Here is a 20,196-nt window from a genome sequence, read left to right on the forward strand (position 1 = left end):
AAAAGATGAACGCCAAATCATCTATGATTTGCTCTCGACTCAAATGGTATTAGCTACAGCTAGAGTTTTTGTGCTTCCTATGGAACAACTGAACAAAATGTATTTTGGTTATGTTTGGTTTGCTTAGTGGAGAGCATATCCGATTAGTAACAGGCTGTTGTTTCTAATCCTGCCATAGGCATGGATGTTTGTTAATATCTTTGAATGAGAGATGAACAGGGGCGAATTCTCCATGTTTGCTGCTCAAACTCATTAATTAAGAAAGCAGTAATATTTATTTGTTAATAAATGCATGCATTTATAAGCATTCCATTTAGGCTTTTATTTTTGTAGACAGAAGACGTCTTAAACTTGCGCGGCAATAATTGAGCTTTGCGTTGTGTATCGAAGGCCGATGCTTGCTCGTCTAGTCAAAGCTACCTTGGCTTGCTCGGTTGTAGGAGCTTCCAGCTCCTCACAGCAGCACTGTGATTTCATGCGCACGCATAGCCATTTCACGTCGTCTCACTCTGTTGCTTAAACACAGGCCATACGCAGTCAACGTAGCTCTAGCCAGTGAGCTTCAGCCAGTCTTTACAAGTGTGCGTGTTGCTTGGGAAAATTAAATTACAACCAACTTTTTATGACGATGTTATTGACCAGTTCATAAAGAAGAACCGTAGGGTAGAATTTGTATTCAAGTAGCTAAATTGAAAAAGAATATCATTTGTAAAATAAATGTTGTATTTGTATGATTAAATGTACATAAATTTCTAAATACTGTACATAGTTTTAAATGGTCAGTCATTCATTATTCCGCTAATCAGACTTCAATCACACCTCTCACTCCCTGAATGATAACAAGAGCAAGCCAAGCGTGAATTTCAAGACCAGCATTCGCCCCTGGAGATGAATTTCATTACTCATTCCGGTGTGAGACCACCGAGCCTATAATTGGAGGGCTGAAGTGGTTTGAAGAAAGCTCCATGCTTGACCTCTGTGGCAGAGTTCCGAATTGTATAAAAATAGAAAAAATATATAAAACTAAATCCATATGAAAAATAACCTTAGTTCATTCACGGTACTAATGTACTATAGTTGTTTAACATTTCGTGGGTGGAAGTCACAATAAAAGTGGGATTCAAGATATAAGAATGTTTAGTATGTGAGATAGTTTCATTTTTTCTAACTTAATTTTTTTATTTTAAGTTAAAATTATGTTAAAGAGTAACTTAGTTAAATAAGCTAACTGTAACTTGTCTTTCAAAACCGTTAGCGAATGGTCGATAATGATATTTTCACACCCAAGTAGACATGCCTGATTGAAGTGAATTCCGAGTGTGTGTGTGTGTGTGTGTGTGTGTGGTTGGACTCGATTCGTACTTCGGTTGAGAGACTTTTGTTGATTTATTGAAGTATCCTATTAAAAAGTTAATTAAATACATTTAATTGAATAATAAAACATTTTAAGTTAATAATAATAATAGTTGCACAAAATGAGCAAGTACTTCTACATCTAATAAGTACCAGGCAAACTTATAAAAGTCCAGCTGTATTCATAAGTTCACTCCTATGGGGAGGGGAGATATCCCTGATTAATAATAATTAGAACGATGACATCCAAACAGATCATGATGAATATGGTATGATTCTGATATTAATTCATCTTATACGACGCTGAGTTGTATCTGAATGAATATTGAGCATATAATCAAGTAAAAAATGGCAAGGCCTTGTACAATATTAATTATTAATTATCAGTGCAGTAAATTCTAGGTTGCAATTTGAAAAAATTGCAACCTAGAATTTTGTAGAATTTTTAATTGGCCGAGTGATCCGCTCTCCAAACTGTCAGTTCGACACTACCGTTTCTTGGACGACCGGTCGTCCAGGAAACGTAGTGTGACGTATTCCCGTATCCAAAATTCGCTTATACTAATTTATATTATTGGGAACAATTCATGAGATCTAATTGCGTCTTCGCAAGTTGATTTTTAATGCACGAGATCATCCGTCTGCAGTGGAAGAATGAAACTCACAGCGCCATATTAATATAAAACGTCTACGTTACGGTTTTTGTTTATTTATTGACTCTATCTACAAAATCATTGTGTGGAGTGCTTTTTTAAAAGAAAATCTTACCCAGAAAAAAATTGTGAGTTTACAACCTCACGCGAACTCTGCTCTAGATGTCAAACATGTTATTTTTAGAAACTCACTTTAAGCCTACAACAAGCAAAATAGTAGCCTTGCACCGAGAAATGAAAATCATCTACTATCTGAAGGTTTTCACGAAGATACAGGAAGAGGAATTCGAACCTATAACTTATTGGTTACAAAGCTTCGGGAAAGCACATTTTATGAAAAATATCATATTTTCATGTTAAGTTCAAAGATGGTGACGTAGTCGGCAAAGATATGACTCTGTTATTGAAAGGCTGCGGGGTTGGTTTTTTTAGTTGTAACTTCATGCAGCAGACAAGGGTATTGATGATTTTAATATCCATTAAATGTTTAATAACTTAAATAATCTGTAATTAGTTAAATATATCAAACTGGCTAATTTACATGTTTATTTAAAATTAAAATCATTACCTGTTATTTGCCAGCTGATATTTTCATATCAGCTGGCATATTCTCAAAATACGTGGTATTTTGAGAATATTCCAAGATTTTTTTTTTTTTTTTTTGAAATAAACATCATGAAAACTATCTACAAATAACAGGCGAATCTCTCTTTCTGTGTCTCTCTATGGTACCTTTGCGCAAATGTTCTTCAATATTCAGCTATAGAAACTTATCAAAATAATTAAATCAAAAATTTATGATTTTTTAAAGAAAAATACGCAAATCTCAGTTGATTTTCTATCGAAAATGACTTTTAAATTAATATTTGACAAGACTAGTTTATTAACGTAAGATCTTTAATAAATGTCCCTTCTTAAAAAGTTAATTTTTATTTAAATTTATTTTGTTTTTACGTATTAAACTTATTAAACCGATTACTAGCAAAACAGTTTATTATTGAAATAATGAACAAAAATAAGCTGAAGCTAATATCAAAATTTTAACAATGGGAAGATAATCAACCAATCACGGCTCAGTTGCGTATCCAGTTCATAAATTACAAAAGATAATTCTTTTGTTGATGATTATGTAATCGTATGTGGAATAGTTATCAGAAAGTATTCAGAATTCCTGTACTGGTTGGGTAACCAGCTATGTCGTTTCTAAAAGATTTTTCTCAGCATTGATCTGTGTTAAATAAAAATGGGAAATTCCTCAAAGGCTTCTTGTAATGAGTAGACTCTGCTCATTAGAGCGATGCTGCTGGAAATATTTTTGAGAGCTAAACAAAAAAAGAAAAAGAAAAGAAGAAGAAGAAGAAGAAGAGAGAGAGAGAAAAAAAAAGAGAAAACTTCTCACTTTCATTAACTTTGTGCAAAGTACTTTTGTGTAGACTATTCCAAAAATAAATAAATAAATAAATAAATACACCATAAAACTAATTACTAATTATATGAAGAGCCAAAGGCTTTAATTCGGCGACGTGAACTTATTTAAGTTAAGGGATATTCGGCTATGAAACAATATGGGACGTAATATCCCTTAACTTAAATACACCATAAAACACTGCACACTGCTGACAATGGGAATGATATCAGCAGTGCCTATTATATTTGTAAATTTACACTGCCCAAATTATTAAAGGAAGCAGCACGCACCAGAAAATTAGAAATTGTACCAACCTTTACATCAACTTATGATGACGCAACATTTTTTTTTTTTCGAGTGAAAGTGAGTTAGTTGAGAGTTCAGGAGAAAACATTCATTTTTCGAAATGAATGTCTTTTCCTGGGAAGTCGGATTTTTCATTTGGCAAAACAGGTGAATCGGCTGGAGAACACACGCAGGCCTGGATGAACGTGTGGACAGCTTTTCCTTTCTGTAGCCATACTGTGGATTTGAATTCTGCTGCGATATAAATGTTTGCGAATATCTTTAAGTGAGAGATGAAAGCACCATCGTGCTAAGACTCCAAGGTTTGCATGCTATGTATGTTAACTCTCCAGTGGTTTGCCTGTTTTTTGGAATGGAAACCTGAGATTTCGTGAGGAAAAAAAACTGTCTAAGTTTAGTCTCTAGAAACAGTACTTCGGTATTATTTCCCACTCCCACTACTAGCGTAATATAAAAATACAATCTTTTGTGGGTGGTATTTACATTAAAAAAGAATATCGTCATAGTGTACTGGCCTCATAGTCTGAATGGCCTCGGCCATAATTTCAACCCAGAAGAACGAAATATACTCATATTCAACTAGTGATCAAGGAGTTCCAGTTTCACTAAAAGCGTGTTGGTATATTTTGCTTTTGATAATATTAGCAGCTTAAAGCACTCGTGTTTTATAAATGCTTATATTCATTTATTTATATTTTCGTATTTCATTCTGGATATTGTTACAAATGAAACAGTGATTCAAAAAAGGATTTTTTAAGGAATAACAGTGGAATCAAAAAGAAAAGGATTGAATTGTCATATTTTGCAGTAGTTGAATGATTTCTTCCAGTTAAATGCGACATAAGTGTCGCGTAGCCATAGAGGTTCGCGTAGAACAAATTCAGCCCCAATATTTCTGAAGGGATGACAAAAACTATGACCATCTCTCTCTCTCATGGCTCTTGTCAAGATGAAAATGTCTTAACCAGTTGCTCACTGGAAGTGCTTTGAAGGTCACGTGATATCGGTCACCGTTCAAACTTATTCGCTGTTCCCATGTCTCAATCATTAAGATACGGGATACATTGAAACTTAATGTAGCCGTGGAGTCCGTTTTTACGCCATAGAAGATCAAATAGCTAGTTGAAAGGTATTCAAATACCTTTCAACGCCAGTATAATTCATACTACCTCTAAATAAAGCAATGATTTACATACCAGTGAGGTACAGTTTATAATTTTCTGGTCAGTTCGTGTAGCAAATAAATTATTATTGTATAGAAGAAAAAAAAAAAAAAAGAAAAGTCAGAAACTTCGTATTATATTTCACATCATCTAAGTGTGATGATCAAAATTCTTTTAATATTCATTAAATAACATATGTATCAAATACGTTTCCATTTTTCTTAAATGACGTCAATGCATTCATTGAGCTTTCCAAGAACAAAGTGATGATGAGGCTGCCATCAAAAAATTAAGCCCTTCATGAAAATCAGCTGTTTGTTGACACCTGAGTTCCTCTGTTTGCTGTTATCACTACTCTACCAATTATTTGCAATGAGCATGCCAAAAACAACGCAAGATGTGGTAAACTCAAAAGTACTCTTTGAGGTTATCACACTTGGAGAATGCCGGAAACCAAAATATTGTCAGAGCTCCCTATTAAATTCATTTCCATTCAAAAAAAAAAAAAAAAAAACAGTCAATAAATAAATACAATACTAGTCATCACATCTAATGTGCTTTTGACGCGATAACATTCTTTAAAAGGACAATATTTTAATTTCCAGTACACTAAATTAATTGTGTGATTTAATTGATGGTGAAGTGTAGTAATTGTGAAGAGAAGGTTCGCACTTGAGAAAGGACAAAAACCACGATATCACCATTTATTGGTGCAATGTGAGTGATTATTTACATGTCTTGTTGATCAAGAAGGAACTTTCTATATATATTAATGCACACACACGCACACGCACACACACACACACACACACACACACACATATACACAAATACGAAAACGTTAAAACATGCATTGATTCTAATGAAGGAGTTGTACAACAACGCACAATCTTGTCTACTTGAATGGGAGGCGGCTTGAATAGAAGTGAGGGCGGGGGAAATATGGGAGAAGATGGAGGAGATGGAGCGAGCAAGAGTACGAAGAGAGAATGAACGGCTACGTGCAGACTTGGCCGAAGTGACGGATGAAAACATAGACTATGTACACAGGACCTCCGATCTAACAGGACACTGGTTCACCACCAACAGTTTGTATTGTGCTTTAAATGCACAATAGCAACAGTACATTGTACTGTTTGTTGCTTGATTTTTATTTCTTTTTTAGTTGTTTGTTTGTTTGTTTGTTTTTTAGACCAGTCAAGGTGTGATGTAGCGTCTCTTCACTCCATTAGGAGTTTGGCACGTGGAAGGTAACCATCCTTAGTGAACGTCTTGACACAGAAAAAAAAAAAAAAAGCAAGTATTATTGCTACAAGATAATCTTCAGTTCATCCACTTTGGCAATATATATATATTTCTTTTTTTTTTTTTTTTGTAGTTAGTTTTTCCCGTTCCCTTAGAGGCACGGCCTCAGAGGATAAAATATTGCATCGTTTCCCTCCACAATTAGTGCAAAATATGAGTCAGTCCTTTATTTGTCAGTATGTTTCTTTATGAACATCTATCCACAAGTACATATGTGTTTGAATCCACACATACGTATGTCGAATCAGGAACAAAGCCACACTCAGATAGTGGGCCAAGGAGGGACTCTCTCGGTATATCGGAGGATAGCCCGGAGCTCCTAGCTGTTAAGCAGGGCCCGAGAGAACCACATGCAGGACATTGGGGAGCCTGCAGCTGCCTTGGGTCAAGCCATAGCTCCTACCATACTGTTAGATGTGGCGAGCCCAAGACCCCCAGTACCCAGGGGGAGAGGGCCACTAGAAGGCAAATTCAAACTGGGCAGACCAGGGGTTGTGTTCATATGCATTGGTGGGGTGGTAACAAATGAACCGGCCATGGAAATGGGCATGTTTCCTTGGTGCATATAATGGTTCATGGTCACAGACATTGAAGTCATGGATCCTAATTGTCCAGCAGGACCGAAACTAGAAAACGATTTATCCAGGGGTTTCAGACACTCGGGGATAGCAATACAACCTTTCTTTTTCTTGCTTTTGGACGACAATTTCCTGTTTCTTGTCTGTATGCCTTCTTTCTTCATTGTAAGTGGACGATTCACCTGCAACAGATACGAAACACTATAAACATGATACGAAATATAATTAAAGAACAAATGCATGTAAAAATCAATCCTAACTTCACTCTCTATGCGTATATTTGCTTATATATACAAAAAAAAAATTACACATATGTGGTGGCGCCATCTATCGACTATATATTGAAACAGTAGAAAACAGAACACACAGTAATTAGGGAAAGGGGACCCACACGAGAAAGGGAGACCGACAATAAAGAGAATAGAAGAAACGAGAGAGAGAGAGAGAGAGAGAGAAACATTTCGATGAAATTCCAACCAATAATGAGGACCTTGCTTAAGTTAGTGTAACGACTGACGTTATCAGCAGTAGGTGTTATAATTTGAGACCTGCGTCATCATTTGCCTTTAGCGTTCAAGGTAATGACAATATCTGACGAGTTCGAGCGGTCAGCAATCCCTATAATTTTAGTCCCTACTTCAACGCTTTTACTAACGACTTCTAAGTGATTATGTTCATTAAAAAGCGCTCCTCTTTATGAAATTTTGGAAATGGTTTCATAAACAGCAGAAGTTAGTGTGATAATTATTGGTTGAAAAGCTATAAATGTCCATTCGATTTGGTTTTGTTTTTTTCTCTGTCAACAGGATCTATTTAAGTAGTTGGAGTAATGAAGTTACATCATTGTAGATTAGAAACCACACATTAGATTTCTACGTGTTTGTTACTGCATATTCCATTTAGAATCTTTCATTTGGAGCAAGTTAAACGATATGTAATCTCGAAGTTCTACTTTAATTTTGAAGCAAGATTTGCTGATAAAAGATGGCGTCTGGAGAATGAAATCCATGGCTATTGCATTATTACATGCTTTTGATTTCATTGACCATCTTCTCAAGGACTTAATAATATCGACAACTAGAAAAAGACTTAGTGATATCTCTGCAAGACCTCGTAGAAAAAGAGCTACCAATGCGTGCTTCTTAAAGATTTTATAAGTCAAGCGAAAGAAAAAAAAAATAATGATCTAGTTAACAATTAGAAAATGGCTAACACTTGGACAAAGTGCTAGTAAAAGTGAACATCTAGAAAAGGAGTCAGTAAATATCCTTCCTTTCACCTCTTCCACTCCTCTACTCCATCCCCTAAGATCGCATTCTATGCCTGTATGTTCACAGCTAGCTCATTATCAACTGAAAAGCCCCTAATAAAGGCTCTTTGTGTATATAGATGGGATTCGAACATGGCCTTTCCAACTAAAGGCATTCGTCAAAACCGACTGAGTTACGGAGGCGCCTAGTAAAAATATACCTATGGAAAAAAACAAACTAGCAATACATATTAAAGACTTAGAAAAGGGCTAGTAAATTTACAAGTTAACACCCTAGACAAAAAAAGTTTATAAAAATTACACGTAGACAAAACAATTTAGCAAAATCGCATAGGAAAAAAAAAGTAGTGAACATTAAACCTCGGAAAAAACTAGCAATATAGTAGACACCTAAAAATATCTCAGATTTTAAAAAAATGTCACTTGTAGAAAGCGATCCCGTAACCCATAAGAAAGATACAGTCAACTGGAAAAATCCGATAACGCCTGTGTTTGTAACACATATGAAAGATCTATTAAATTACACCTAGAAAAAGATCTAGAAAAACTTGTACCTATACAAAAAAAGACCTTGTAACTACCGTGGAAAAAAAAATTATTCAGACAATAATTTTAATGAGGATTTTCCGTACCTCATTTTGTTTCGAATATCTCTACCATCGCCTGCCATCACAGAGACAAGACGCCTTCTGGAAATATACAGTATATTTGATTACCGTGACTCTAGGAGCAATCACTTTTATAAGAGCTTTTCACCTAAAGTGAGGAACTCTCAGATGAGAGTTCCACATAAAACCTCGAGTTTTTATCCCGCATAGCATGCAAGCCGGCTAGAGAATATCGGCAACTGACAGATCAGAACATGATTCAATCATTAATAATTTGGCTGTAAAGATAATACGATAGCTTCCTAAAATGGGGAATTCGTATTCTGTCATCATATAAATTAATTAAAACTAAAATTGAAATATTGTTAAGTTGAACTAAAGTTCTCAAATACCATACTCATGAAAATCGGCACATGGTAAAAAAAAAAAAAAAAAAAAATGAACGACAACAGACGAATAGATAGATAAATCATTTCCATAAAGTGATTCACTACTACTGCTTTGCTCGTAAAATAATACATAATAACACAATGAATATTTCATTATGAATTAAAATGTCGGTATTAACGTGATGACCAGATAATGGCGACAATGTGGCCACATTGTATTCCTAATTTGTTTTTAGAAACTGCCTCACGTTACTGCTATTCTTTTATTCGATTATTTTAATGCATAGAACTGATACTGAATATCTTCATGGTGTATTATTCAATCCCTGCAGATAGATGCAATAATTTCAAATCTCTGAATCATTTCTAATAAACCTTTTATAGTTTCCGGCCATAATTAAGATATTTAATTAAGGATATTATGTTCATAGTATCCCCTGTTGCATCTTAAATCGGAGTATGCCATTTTTCTTCCCACGTTCGGCTCTTGCATTCTATTAGTAGGATGAGAAACAGGCAAAGATAATCGCCGAAATTTTGCAAATGGAGATCTACATCCTACGTTGATACGCGAAGGTTAGGAAAAGTGGAAGAATGGAGAAATATTCATAAAAAAAAAATACCTTTTTCCGCTCGGCTGCAGTTTTACCGCTTACATAATTTGTTTCTATGAAATTAGCGAAGAAAATTACTAACTCTTAAGCGGATTCAGCGACGCAACAGAGTGTGTTACGGAAAGCGTCGGTCGTAGAAGAATCATGTCCGTCACCTGCGGGGAGGTAGAAAGGTCTTATCTTCGAGAGAAAGGAGGTGCCCTGTTTATGTATATATGCTATTTCGTACACCAGGATGCGGAGGATAATGTTGTAAGCACCGAGTAAGGCGATAGGTTGCATATGTATGCGTGTTTGCGCTATTTATTGGCACGAGCTGCGTCAGTGCTGACAGTGAAACTCGACAGGAGTTTCACTGATGAGCTATACTTTTCATGGAAAGAATATTTGAAGATGGAGGTAGTTACAGCACGTCTACAAGAGATTATTTAGCCATAGCATAAAAATTCCTTTCTTAAAATTGTTAGGTTCCAAAAATAGGAAATAATTCAAATATACTTTCGACAGGATCAAAGTAAACCCATCCATTATTAAGTTATTTCATATTTATATCACATATTTATACCACAGTAATTTTAATTTAATTAAACAGAATATTTTTCTTAATGAAAATTTACAGCCGAGAAACATTGCGATGGTTAATGCAGGATGAACAAATGCAAAGAGTAAACATGATTGTTTACAAGAGTGATTAACGTGCAACTCCAGAATAGATCAAATACAACTTATATAGTAAACAACTGCTACTTTAAATCCCCCCCCCCCGCTCTTCAATTACATACTTGAAATCGGAATGATACATAAATCGCCAACGACTAGAAAGTATATGTTGCGACATGAAAATAGGCTGATTAAAAATAACAGGAGTGATCAAGTCATGTTGCTAGATGTCATTTTATGAGATTGCGGAAAGAGCCTCAGTAGCTCAATGATAATTGATGATGCCCTTTTGGTTGATAAGAGCTAAGTTCGAATCCCATCTATGACGCAAAGAACATTTATAAGGGCTTAGTCAGTCTCACAAAGAGGTAGCTCTGGGAAACCCAACTCATCCTAGAAAACATCGGCCTAAAGACCCGAAGTTTAACAGTTTACTTCGGACCTAATTCTAGACGAACAAACAAATGTGGTTGTGGAAACTAACTACCAAAAGGAACTCGCTTTGGTGTAAATCAGGGTTTCCTAAATTGTGTTGCGCGGAAAGTGAATGTGTTCCGTGATGTCAGTGACCAAGCCGTGTATTTTTAAACATTGAAGTAATTTGGGAAAGGTAATACCGCTGTTTATCACCGATTATACAAATTACCAGCAAGCCGTTAAAACAATGGGCGGCGTATCCTCTGTTCTCAAAACTGAACGAAATAACTGTGTTGCAAATGTTAGTGACCAATCAGCAAGGAAGTATAAAGAAAATTTTTTCACTGAAATTGAAGATCAAGGTATTCTGTATCCGGTTCTCAAATCTAGTAATACTGAATACTTTCTTCGCAAGTTCGTATTGTAGGGCGAAAGTTTCGAAATCGTAGTGCCGTGATTTAAAAAAAAAAAAAAAAAAAATATATATATATATATATATATATATATATAAATATTACATGAGTAGTAACACCAGTTCTTGTTGCAAAGAACGCCTCTAAAAAAAGGCCGTGTTAAATTACATTTATGTAGTTTACTTTTCTTACTTGCTTACAGTTAAGTGCATGAACGAAGCAACTATTAAAGCATATTACAACACAAAGTACCCCCCCCCCCAAAAAAAAACCCATAAATGTGCATATTTTATATGATAATCGGCTATTTTTTTTTAATTTGCCCTAAAATATCATTTTATATCATCCAAAGATATCCAAGTACAAATTTCGCCTCATATTATTCCCCCCATACCTACACTTTTGCCATAAATAAATGATAAAAGTCTTGAATTGAAAAATAAATAACCAAAGTTAGTGCAAAAGTTTTTATTTAATCTTTGAAACCACGTTAAATATGACAAGGTAATGTGTTTCTCGTGTGATATCGCTTACTGTGTGGCTTTTATATAAGAAACTAAGAAAGACACCATCTCAGAGTGAGAATGCAGTAAATATATATATACTTTAAAGTAGATTATAGGACACTTGAGATAGCCAACAAACTACAAAATAAAAAGGTGGAAATCATGCGCTATGTATTTTTTTTTTTCTTTGCTCAGCAGAAAAAGGCCAAAAATGATTTACAAGCTTCTATTAGATTAGCCACCAACCAAAGTCACAAACATTTCTGGCAAAACGACCTTACAAAATTGTTCCCGGCTATAACTGCTGAAGAAAACAGTTATAGCCCGCTCCATAGAAAGTGTATCCCATACTTTCACGGATCAGAGACTGGAGGTTATAAATGGAGTGCTAAATGCGATAAGAAAGGATAGAACACAGGTGTGTTCTAAGAAGTTTTTTTTTCTTCCCTTCTTCATTCGCTTCGTCGTTTTCTTTTCCTGACCATCGGAGTAAAAAGGACTCTATAAAGTTAGCAATACATTTCCGGCAAAGATCTGCGTATATATATAAATCTCCCTTCAGCCTAAATTTGATTCTGTCTTGAAAAATAAAACGAAAGGGGGAAGGGGAGGGGGGAATTTACAGAACTTGGCGAATAAATTTCACTCTATCGTAACATAGCGTCTTCAAGAAGATGTTTTATGCTTGTACTTGCGATAAGTGAGATCTTAAAAAAAAGTTTGTTTCTCTCTCTCTCTCTCTTTCTTCGTAATCTTAAACATCTGGACCACGAAGGGATGGGGGGGATAGTCTTGGGAGAATAGATAAGTTGAAGATCTACACACGTAGTTTAAAAGTTTTTCTGATTTAAAAATTTTTTTTTTATTTTTCGATTTTGACCGTTTCTCCATTATTGGAGCTCGCTAGGCAAGCACACAGGTCGCGTGACGCATGTGTAGATAGTAAAAAAAAAAATGTATTTTCTTGTTTAGTTGCTCACCCTTTGAGATAAGTCTGCTTCATTACCCTGACAGACATTCTATTGGAACCCGACCAGTTTTTCCGATGGATCGTATGACGTGTGACATTCTAGTTCTCCCCGTTATAAGTGTAAAAACCCACCCTTTAGTGAAAGGCATGAGAAGAAATGATTTAGACCGAGGGAGCAATAATAACCACGCATGAAATAGTATCAGCCCCCCCCCCCCAAAAAAAAAAGAAAGAAAGAAAAAAAGAACAAAACAACCCTCATAATCATGGTAGATCTCACGTCTCTGTGTGTTCGTGGTAACATCTGGCTACGGGCCAAAATGCAATGTCACGCAGTCATTTGGGATATAATTGAGCGACAGGACTGCGTGGATTGAGTTACTTCTTCTACTCAGACGATATCAATAGTCGGTTTGTACGTTTCGCTAAATGGTGCACAAAGATATTTCTTTGTCGCAAATTTATTTCCTTTGTAGATGCACCGCAAAGAGAGAGAGAAAGTTCGTCTACAACAAGAAAAACAGAACGAACTCACCGCATGACTAAAACAGAAGGACGTTTTTGTAGGTTTAAAAAAAAATTGCCTTTGTTGTATCATAACGTATCGTATTTGCAAAGGTTGGATTCATAGGTAGCTGATGGAGGACACGACATTAGATTTACATTATTTCAACACCCGATTCTTAACCGAAAAATAATCTCAGAGAGAGAGAGAGAGAGAGAGAGAGAGAGAGAGTAAAAACATACGCACTTTTACGTTGAAACCGAATAATAGATAATTATAAACACAATCACCGGTAACTTTAGCAACGATATTTGCTGAAACTGATGGCAGTGTTAAAGTCTATGTGAAATAATTAAGTCAATTTGAGTAACTTTGATCCTTTTATTGAGATGAGTCATTCTACGAATTTGAGTTTGCTACGAGTCATCTTTAATCCGTTTATGAATCTGAGTAAATTTTAAGTCTATTTCTGAATTTAAGTGAAAATCTTATTCTATTGTCGATCTAACATGAGCCATCTCTGTTTATAATTTGACTACCAATCTTTTATGCTAATATTATCCAACGTGACTCAGCTTTGATATTAAACTGAGTCCAACTTAATCGGTCTTTTGGCACCGATCATGAGCCCGAACGTTGACTATTGTTGAGCCTAACATCTGATGTCTGTGTTAGCACAAAACTTTGATAATAATCTTATGCCCAATATGTGATAATATTATTGAGACTAAAAGTCTAAATTAGGTATAATTTCGATAGGTAAAACATTTTGAAATAATAACAATTTCGTTAAAGGATTCTAACCTCCATTTAAGATCAATTGGGTGCTTATTCATAGCACATTTTGTTTAGATTCTCGACGAAAGTTCAGCCATAATAGTTTTTCCCTGCTAACGCCTACTAAATGGATTCCTTGTATGTGTTTACACAAGTACATAACTCTATTTATTATTTTTCCATCTGCATACATCTTTTTTTTTTTTTTTTCATTCTTCTTTATTTCGCTCTTCGCCTGGCAACAGACTTGCGAATAATTACTTGAAGTTAAATTAATCAACATCATTTCTTGTTTTAAAAAGGACGCAACTAACTCCGACTGTCCATCGAAACCAACTTCATTTACTTGGCAATAAAAACACCCTCGGAATCGTTGTTATTAAGGGGGTTCTTTGCTGCTTCTCAGACATTGTTTATTTGTAGTACGTCATGTAGTCGTGTCATCGGCGTTTGCTTAAGACTGTCGCCGACGAAGTGGGCAGTAAGTGAGAGCGCTTGTCCGTGCTTATAAGAAGGGTTCATTCAAAGTCGCTCCGTACTCGGAAAATACATGACACATGGCCGATTGCGTCGTAAGATGATTCGGCGTCATAACAGTGATTAGAGTGGAGCAATGTCGAGCATTGCGGCGCCTGGCCTTCTACCGAGACCCCCCCCTTTCATTTCTCCTCCCCACCCTCGTTGCTCGCCCACCAACAGGAGAGAAAAAAAAACAAAGTTTGTAAGAATATTCTATAACTGTTTTCATCGGGATTCACTTCCCAAATAACCGATGTTATAAATCACTTCTTGTTTTAAGAAAACACAGTGAATGATTACAGGGGGCGCTGTCTCTTATCATCGCGACTCTAAATTTGACTACGGAGTGATGTTACATTTTGCCATTCATATCGCGCCAAGTGGATGATAAAAATTTCATTTTTTTTATATCGTTTAAGGTCATTTGTTTTTTAAGTGTGATCTGTTCGAAGAAAAATAGACTTAAGATGTCATTTGACTTCCTTAAAGTACGGAGGGTGATGACATTGCCACCTGGTGGTGATATGTGAAATGACAACCTAAAGTAACGTATTGAATCTTAAGAGGAACGATGGTAGAGGTTTATTTATTTATTTATTTCATTATTATTATTTTTTTTTTAAATTCAACATCATCCAGAGATCGTAGCAATAGGATAAGAAAAAGGTCATTTAAAACGGAAAAAAGCATTATCCAAGATTACGAAAAGTGGCCTAAAAAAAGGAAAATGATTAAGGACTTTTTCTTGAGAAAGCTTAAAGAAAAAAAACTGCTCTCCAACCAACAGGGTGCGGGTTCGAATTCCGCATAAGGCAGTGTTTCCCAACGCTTTTTGGATCATGCCCCGCCTCAAAGATTTTGATGTCCCCCTCTAGCATAATAGTCAGCCAAGTTCCGAAAAAGTATAATATAAATATGTACTTTAAATAAAAAAGGAACATAGGTAAAACTGTTTTTAATTCGACTTTCTTCAATGAATATAAATTTTATATTACACTTTGTATATTATAAAACATAAATCGAACTGAACTCGGGAAAATAAAATCCAAGTTAATGCGATCCTTGAGCTTGATGTCTGCTGCAAAAGAGTTTTTATTTGAGGTACTAATTTAGTCATTTTCAATCTCAAATCCCCATGGCTTGTGATATCCGGATGATTTCTTTTTTTTCAGTAGCAAGTCATTTACAGCACTAAAGCCACATTCAACTAAATAGGACGACGGGAAGGGCAACAGTTTTTTTTTTTTTTTTTTTGCAAAACTAGTTGAATTTTTGTATTTCGTTTCTGTCTCGTCAGAAAGCCATGCCATTGTTCCTTTTATGTTAAATAAATTTCTAACAGACTCATCATTTTGCTTTTTTAAGAGTTCTTCTTGATGCTGTATTTATGTTGACTACTGTATACTAGTGATGTCAGTTTTTTTCTCGGAAAGTCAGGTTGCAACATCGACAACGGTGAATTTTTTTAGTATATCGGTGATGAGGTGACGAATGCAACGTCATTTTCTAATTGCTTCCTAAAATATTCAAATTGCCCCCTGGGGGGCGTACGCCCCATGTTGGGAAACACTGGCATAAGGCATAAAAGTTTGTAAAAGTCTACTCCGGACAACTCTGTAGAGTTGCTTCAGTTTATAAATCTTGTCTTATATATATATATATATATATATATATATATATATATATATATATATATATATATATATATATATATATATATATATATATATATATATATATATATAATATATATATATATAACATTTCCGTATAATATTTAAATCATCCTAAGTGTGTGTGCATACGTGCTGAAGTGCGGCCAAGTCTGGTGTGGTGAGTCTTCAGCATGTTGGTGAGTTTTAATCCGAGTACCCATGATGGTTATTTCCATCTGCGCTTTTCAAAACTAGATCGTCCACTCTCCCTAACTGAAAGTCTTCCTATCAGTTTTCTCAAGCAACATTTGTTTAACTTTTCTCCGTTTCCCATACTCTTACTATCTGAATATTTCCGCCTGCAACGTGTAAGATAGATTGCCCCACCTACATCCTCTTTTTGACCTACTTAACTCAAATCTTTACGCCATTCTGTCAAATTCATTCCTTTTCTATACGGTTCATTTTGGAAGCATTCCTCTTTCTGTACATGGTTGTTTTTCTTCAATCTTTTGTTAAATTCAAAATATTCTTCGGATATTTTAAAGGGCACCATTTTCAGGTAACTTCGATTTTCCAGTTGTACTCACTTAAGTAATTAAATATGGCGATACATTATTAACAACAATTATGCAAATTATTTATCCTCCTATAAGAAGACTGGATAATCCTCAGCACGTTTCAATTTCGACTTCTTCACAAACTACTCTTACTATACCAAGATTCCTTCTATAGACATTCTCACAATTATTCCCATCCATACCTGGCATTATAACAAAGCTAAGGAGAATGATCTAATTTCCATGCTTTCTTTCCGTCGATAATTCTTGGGTATTTTAGTTGAAATATGAATATCTGGCTCAGCGCATCACTGAAACAATTCTCATCTGTATAAAAAATCTTTATTTCGCATTAATTTCTGCTTCCTCATCTAAGCCGTTCTCTAAGAAGTGTACTATGAGTTGATCCAAATGGTATTCCAACTTTCTTGTCTTTTTTTTTTTTTTTTTTTAAATATTTATCTCACACACGAGAGGTACAAGAATCTATAGCACATCAGTGCTGTGTGCGTGTGAAAATTAGTGGTTAAAGCCACTAATCCTCACACAGAATTTGATATTAGTGGTTAAAGCCACTAATATCAAATTCTGTAAAAATTCGCTTCGATCTTTATTGTATTTATTTATTTTCATCCAGGAGCAATGGTTGTACTCACGATTTCGGTAACTGTTCTCCTACCATTCCAAATACACAACTTGCAATGCATTAATGCAGTGGTTCTTAACCTTTTCAAAGTCACGGAACACTTTTGATTATAAGAAAAATTTAGAGAACACTAAAAGCATTAGGATCATAAAACTAACAATAAAAAAGGGCATTTACTTGCCTTTTATAAAAACGGAACTTATTTTAATGCGATACTTGAGCTTGTCGGCTTTTGCAGATTTCAGCAATATCAGGTCTAATAGGTGATATAGCTACCCTCATCTCTCTTGGTCTATATTAGTAATCCATTCACGCTTTTTAGTTTTTATATTGGTTAATATTGAGAAACCGAGCTCACAGAAATAGGATGTTGAAAACTGTGACAATATTTTCACTGCCCTTGTGTAGAGAGCTGGGTATTCGGCTTGCACAAAAATCCAAAATTCCTCAAGATTTATTTCCGAGAATTTCATTTTCAGAGTACGATCCATTGACAAGGTAACGAATTGTTGTTCTTTTTGTAACGAAAATTCACAAGTCGATGTATTAACTGTGCCAAATGGATTCCGTATCCATCATAATGGCGTGTATTTAAGAAAGGAAAGTAACTTGAAATCTTTTCTTCCAACATTGCTAGATGTTCTGTTATAACGGAAATAATTGCCTCGACATTTTTATTCACTTGTAACCAGTTCGCGGAACACCGGTTAAGAACCACTGCATTAATGCATTGCAAGTTGTGTATTTGGGATCTCATCAATGCATTAATGAGATCAGAAATTTGTTGTCCAATTTGCTTTTGACAATATGTCATTAATCGATATGAAATAGTGAGTTCACAGCTGACTTCTGTTCCACTTTCTCTCTCTCTTCTTCTTCTTCTTCTCATTAATCTTTGCTCAATTTAAATGTGAGTCCGTATCCTCAATCATAAACTCATAAATTAAAGTATGCCTCTCAATCTTTTCCAAAGTTACAGAAAAATCAAAACAATTGGTTTCTTTACTCTTCACATCTCAGCTTCCTCTTAACGTGTTAGGCTCAACTAATCTGTCACTCCCAAGTAACTTAATTCCTGGGCGGTTAATTCTATCTACACAATGTTATCATAATTCAACATGAGAGATTCCTGGAGGAAAATCCTGCACCTCCGTTTGAGACTAGTTAACCGGCTTCCTAAGACTGAATTCGAATCCAGATTTTATTCAAAGGAATATTGTCGTTACTTAGTGAGCTACGGAGGCTCCGCTTCTAAATCTCCGATTCAATTTTTATGGACTGTGAAAGTAACGAATCGTGGATGGTCTACTTTCTTATTGAATAGCATTTGAACAAAGAATATCGAACAGTTTGAATTATTTGACAAATTATTTCTTTTGTCAAATTTCCATAATCTGACAAACCATCAAAACGTATAGAGCATATGCTTCTACAAACAAACACGCGTTTACGATTTTTTTTTTTTTTTCTCCAAGAAAATTAAACGTCCTTTCATAACCAGGAATCCATTTAACATGAACTATCGATATATCCCCTTGCTAACTTATATTTCTTGATTTTTTTTTTTATTTTTAGTGTTCAGCAGTGAGATAATTTTGAAGCCTTGATATATTTTAGAGATGCTGGATAACGTGCATCTCTCTCTCTCTCTCTCTCTCTCGATAAAACAATACCAATAGAAAGGAATTCATCAATATATCACAAACAGTATAGAAGAAACAGGCGTTAGGAGCAGCTTCCTGACAAAACTGAATTGTTGCTTTTTCATCCGGGTTATCATTTATAAAAGCAGCACTTGCTGATTTAGGGGATGCATCGATTCCATTGTTTTTCGTAAGGGAAAATCAGCAAAATAATTCTTGCTAAAAGATAAAGGATGAATGATAGGAACCATCTCGAAATGCTACAACAATAATTCCTCTTAGTGGTCATGTGACATCCAAGGATACTTTAAATCTCCATCAAAGCATTCACATAGAAAAAGTCTGTTAATCAGATTTTTAAAGTTATTTAGGCGACGTATTATTGATGGACGTACTGGCAGACACGATGAACATCTCATATTCATCATGTCTGTCAATTTACGTACGTTCACCAGCTAGTCTGAATTGCTGGAGGACAGACCAGAGTTTTTGAGCGAAAGAAGAAAAGATTCGTGCCATACTTCAATCGAAAAGATTCAAGTATGGCATGACAACGACTTCCAACATACGTTGAAATCGTTATTGGAACAGTGATTTTCTAGAGAAAACTAAATCGAGTACATAGCAATACTCAGGGATCCTCGTAGGTTGTTACCTTTCTATGCATATTCAGAAAGCCGAGATTTTCGTGCTACTTTTCGGAGCAATGGGAAGGTGGGGGGGGGTAGAATTGTTTTCTTGCGCTTTTCTTAATCGAAGTAAAATCTTCGCACTTCCATTGAATAATTATGTTGTCTCTGCAGTTGATTCTGGACGACGTAGTCTTTTACCAAAGTCGAGAACCTGTAGACCACACATAATAGCATCCCCACGATAATAACTCCTTCGAATTTCAGGAGTTTAAGTAATATTCGAGTGTAGAGTCGACTCTTGAGATATAGTTGAGGTGTAGTTGACTTTTACAACAGCATGGCTGAACATAACAGCATGTTTAATTGCAGGTGTCCCTATCTTTTTTTCTTTTTTTTTTTTCAACATAGCATATGCCCTGTTCAGTACAGTTCGCTGTAATGAGTACGGCATACACTATTCGCTCAAACACGTGTGATATTTCTGATTAGGCATATTTGAAAAGGCTAGCAACCAATCAGGTTTACTCAGTGCATCCTAGTAAAAAATGAAACAGTTACTATGAAATGGAATTCACATTTGGAATGAATGTCGAGGCGTAACGTCCGCATTGGACTGAAGAAAATGAAGACCACTTTAATCCACTTT

General features: G+C 35.3%; 1 protein-coding gene across 6 annotated transcripts in view; it reads right to left on the reverse strand.

The window, feature by feature from the left end:
- Positions 1-5,560: 5,560 nt before the first annotated feature.
- Positions 5,561-20,196, reverse strand: part of LOC150108299 (endothelial transcription factor GATA-2-like) — a 91,717-nt gene continuing 77,081 nt past the window's right edge. For all 6 annotated transcript variants that reach the window (XM_090390683.1, XM_090390682.1, XM_090390685.1 and 3 more), the window contains one exon: positions 5,561-6,948. In XM_090390683.1, coding sequence (XP_090246809.1) covers positions 6,574-6,948 — 375 coding nt within the window. In that variant the 3' untranslated portion in view covers positions 5,561-6,573. The remainder of the gene's footprint in view (positions 6,949-20,196) is intronic.

This window comes from Typopeltis vanoorti, chromosome 3 (assembly GCF_054136105.1).
Source record: "Typopeltis vanoorti isolate ZY-2024b chromosome 3, IOZ_Tvanoo_1.0, whole genome shotgun sequence".
Classification (NCBI taxonomy): domain Eukaryota; kingdom Metazoa; phylum Arthropoda; class Arachnida; order Uropygi; family Thelyphonidae; genus Typopeltis; species Typopeltis vanoorti.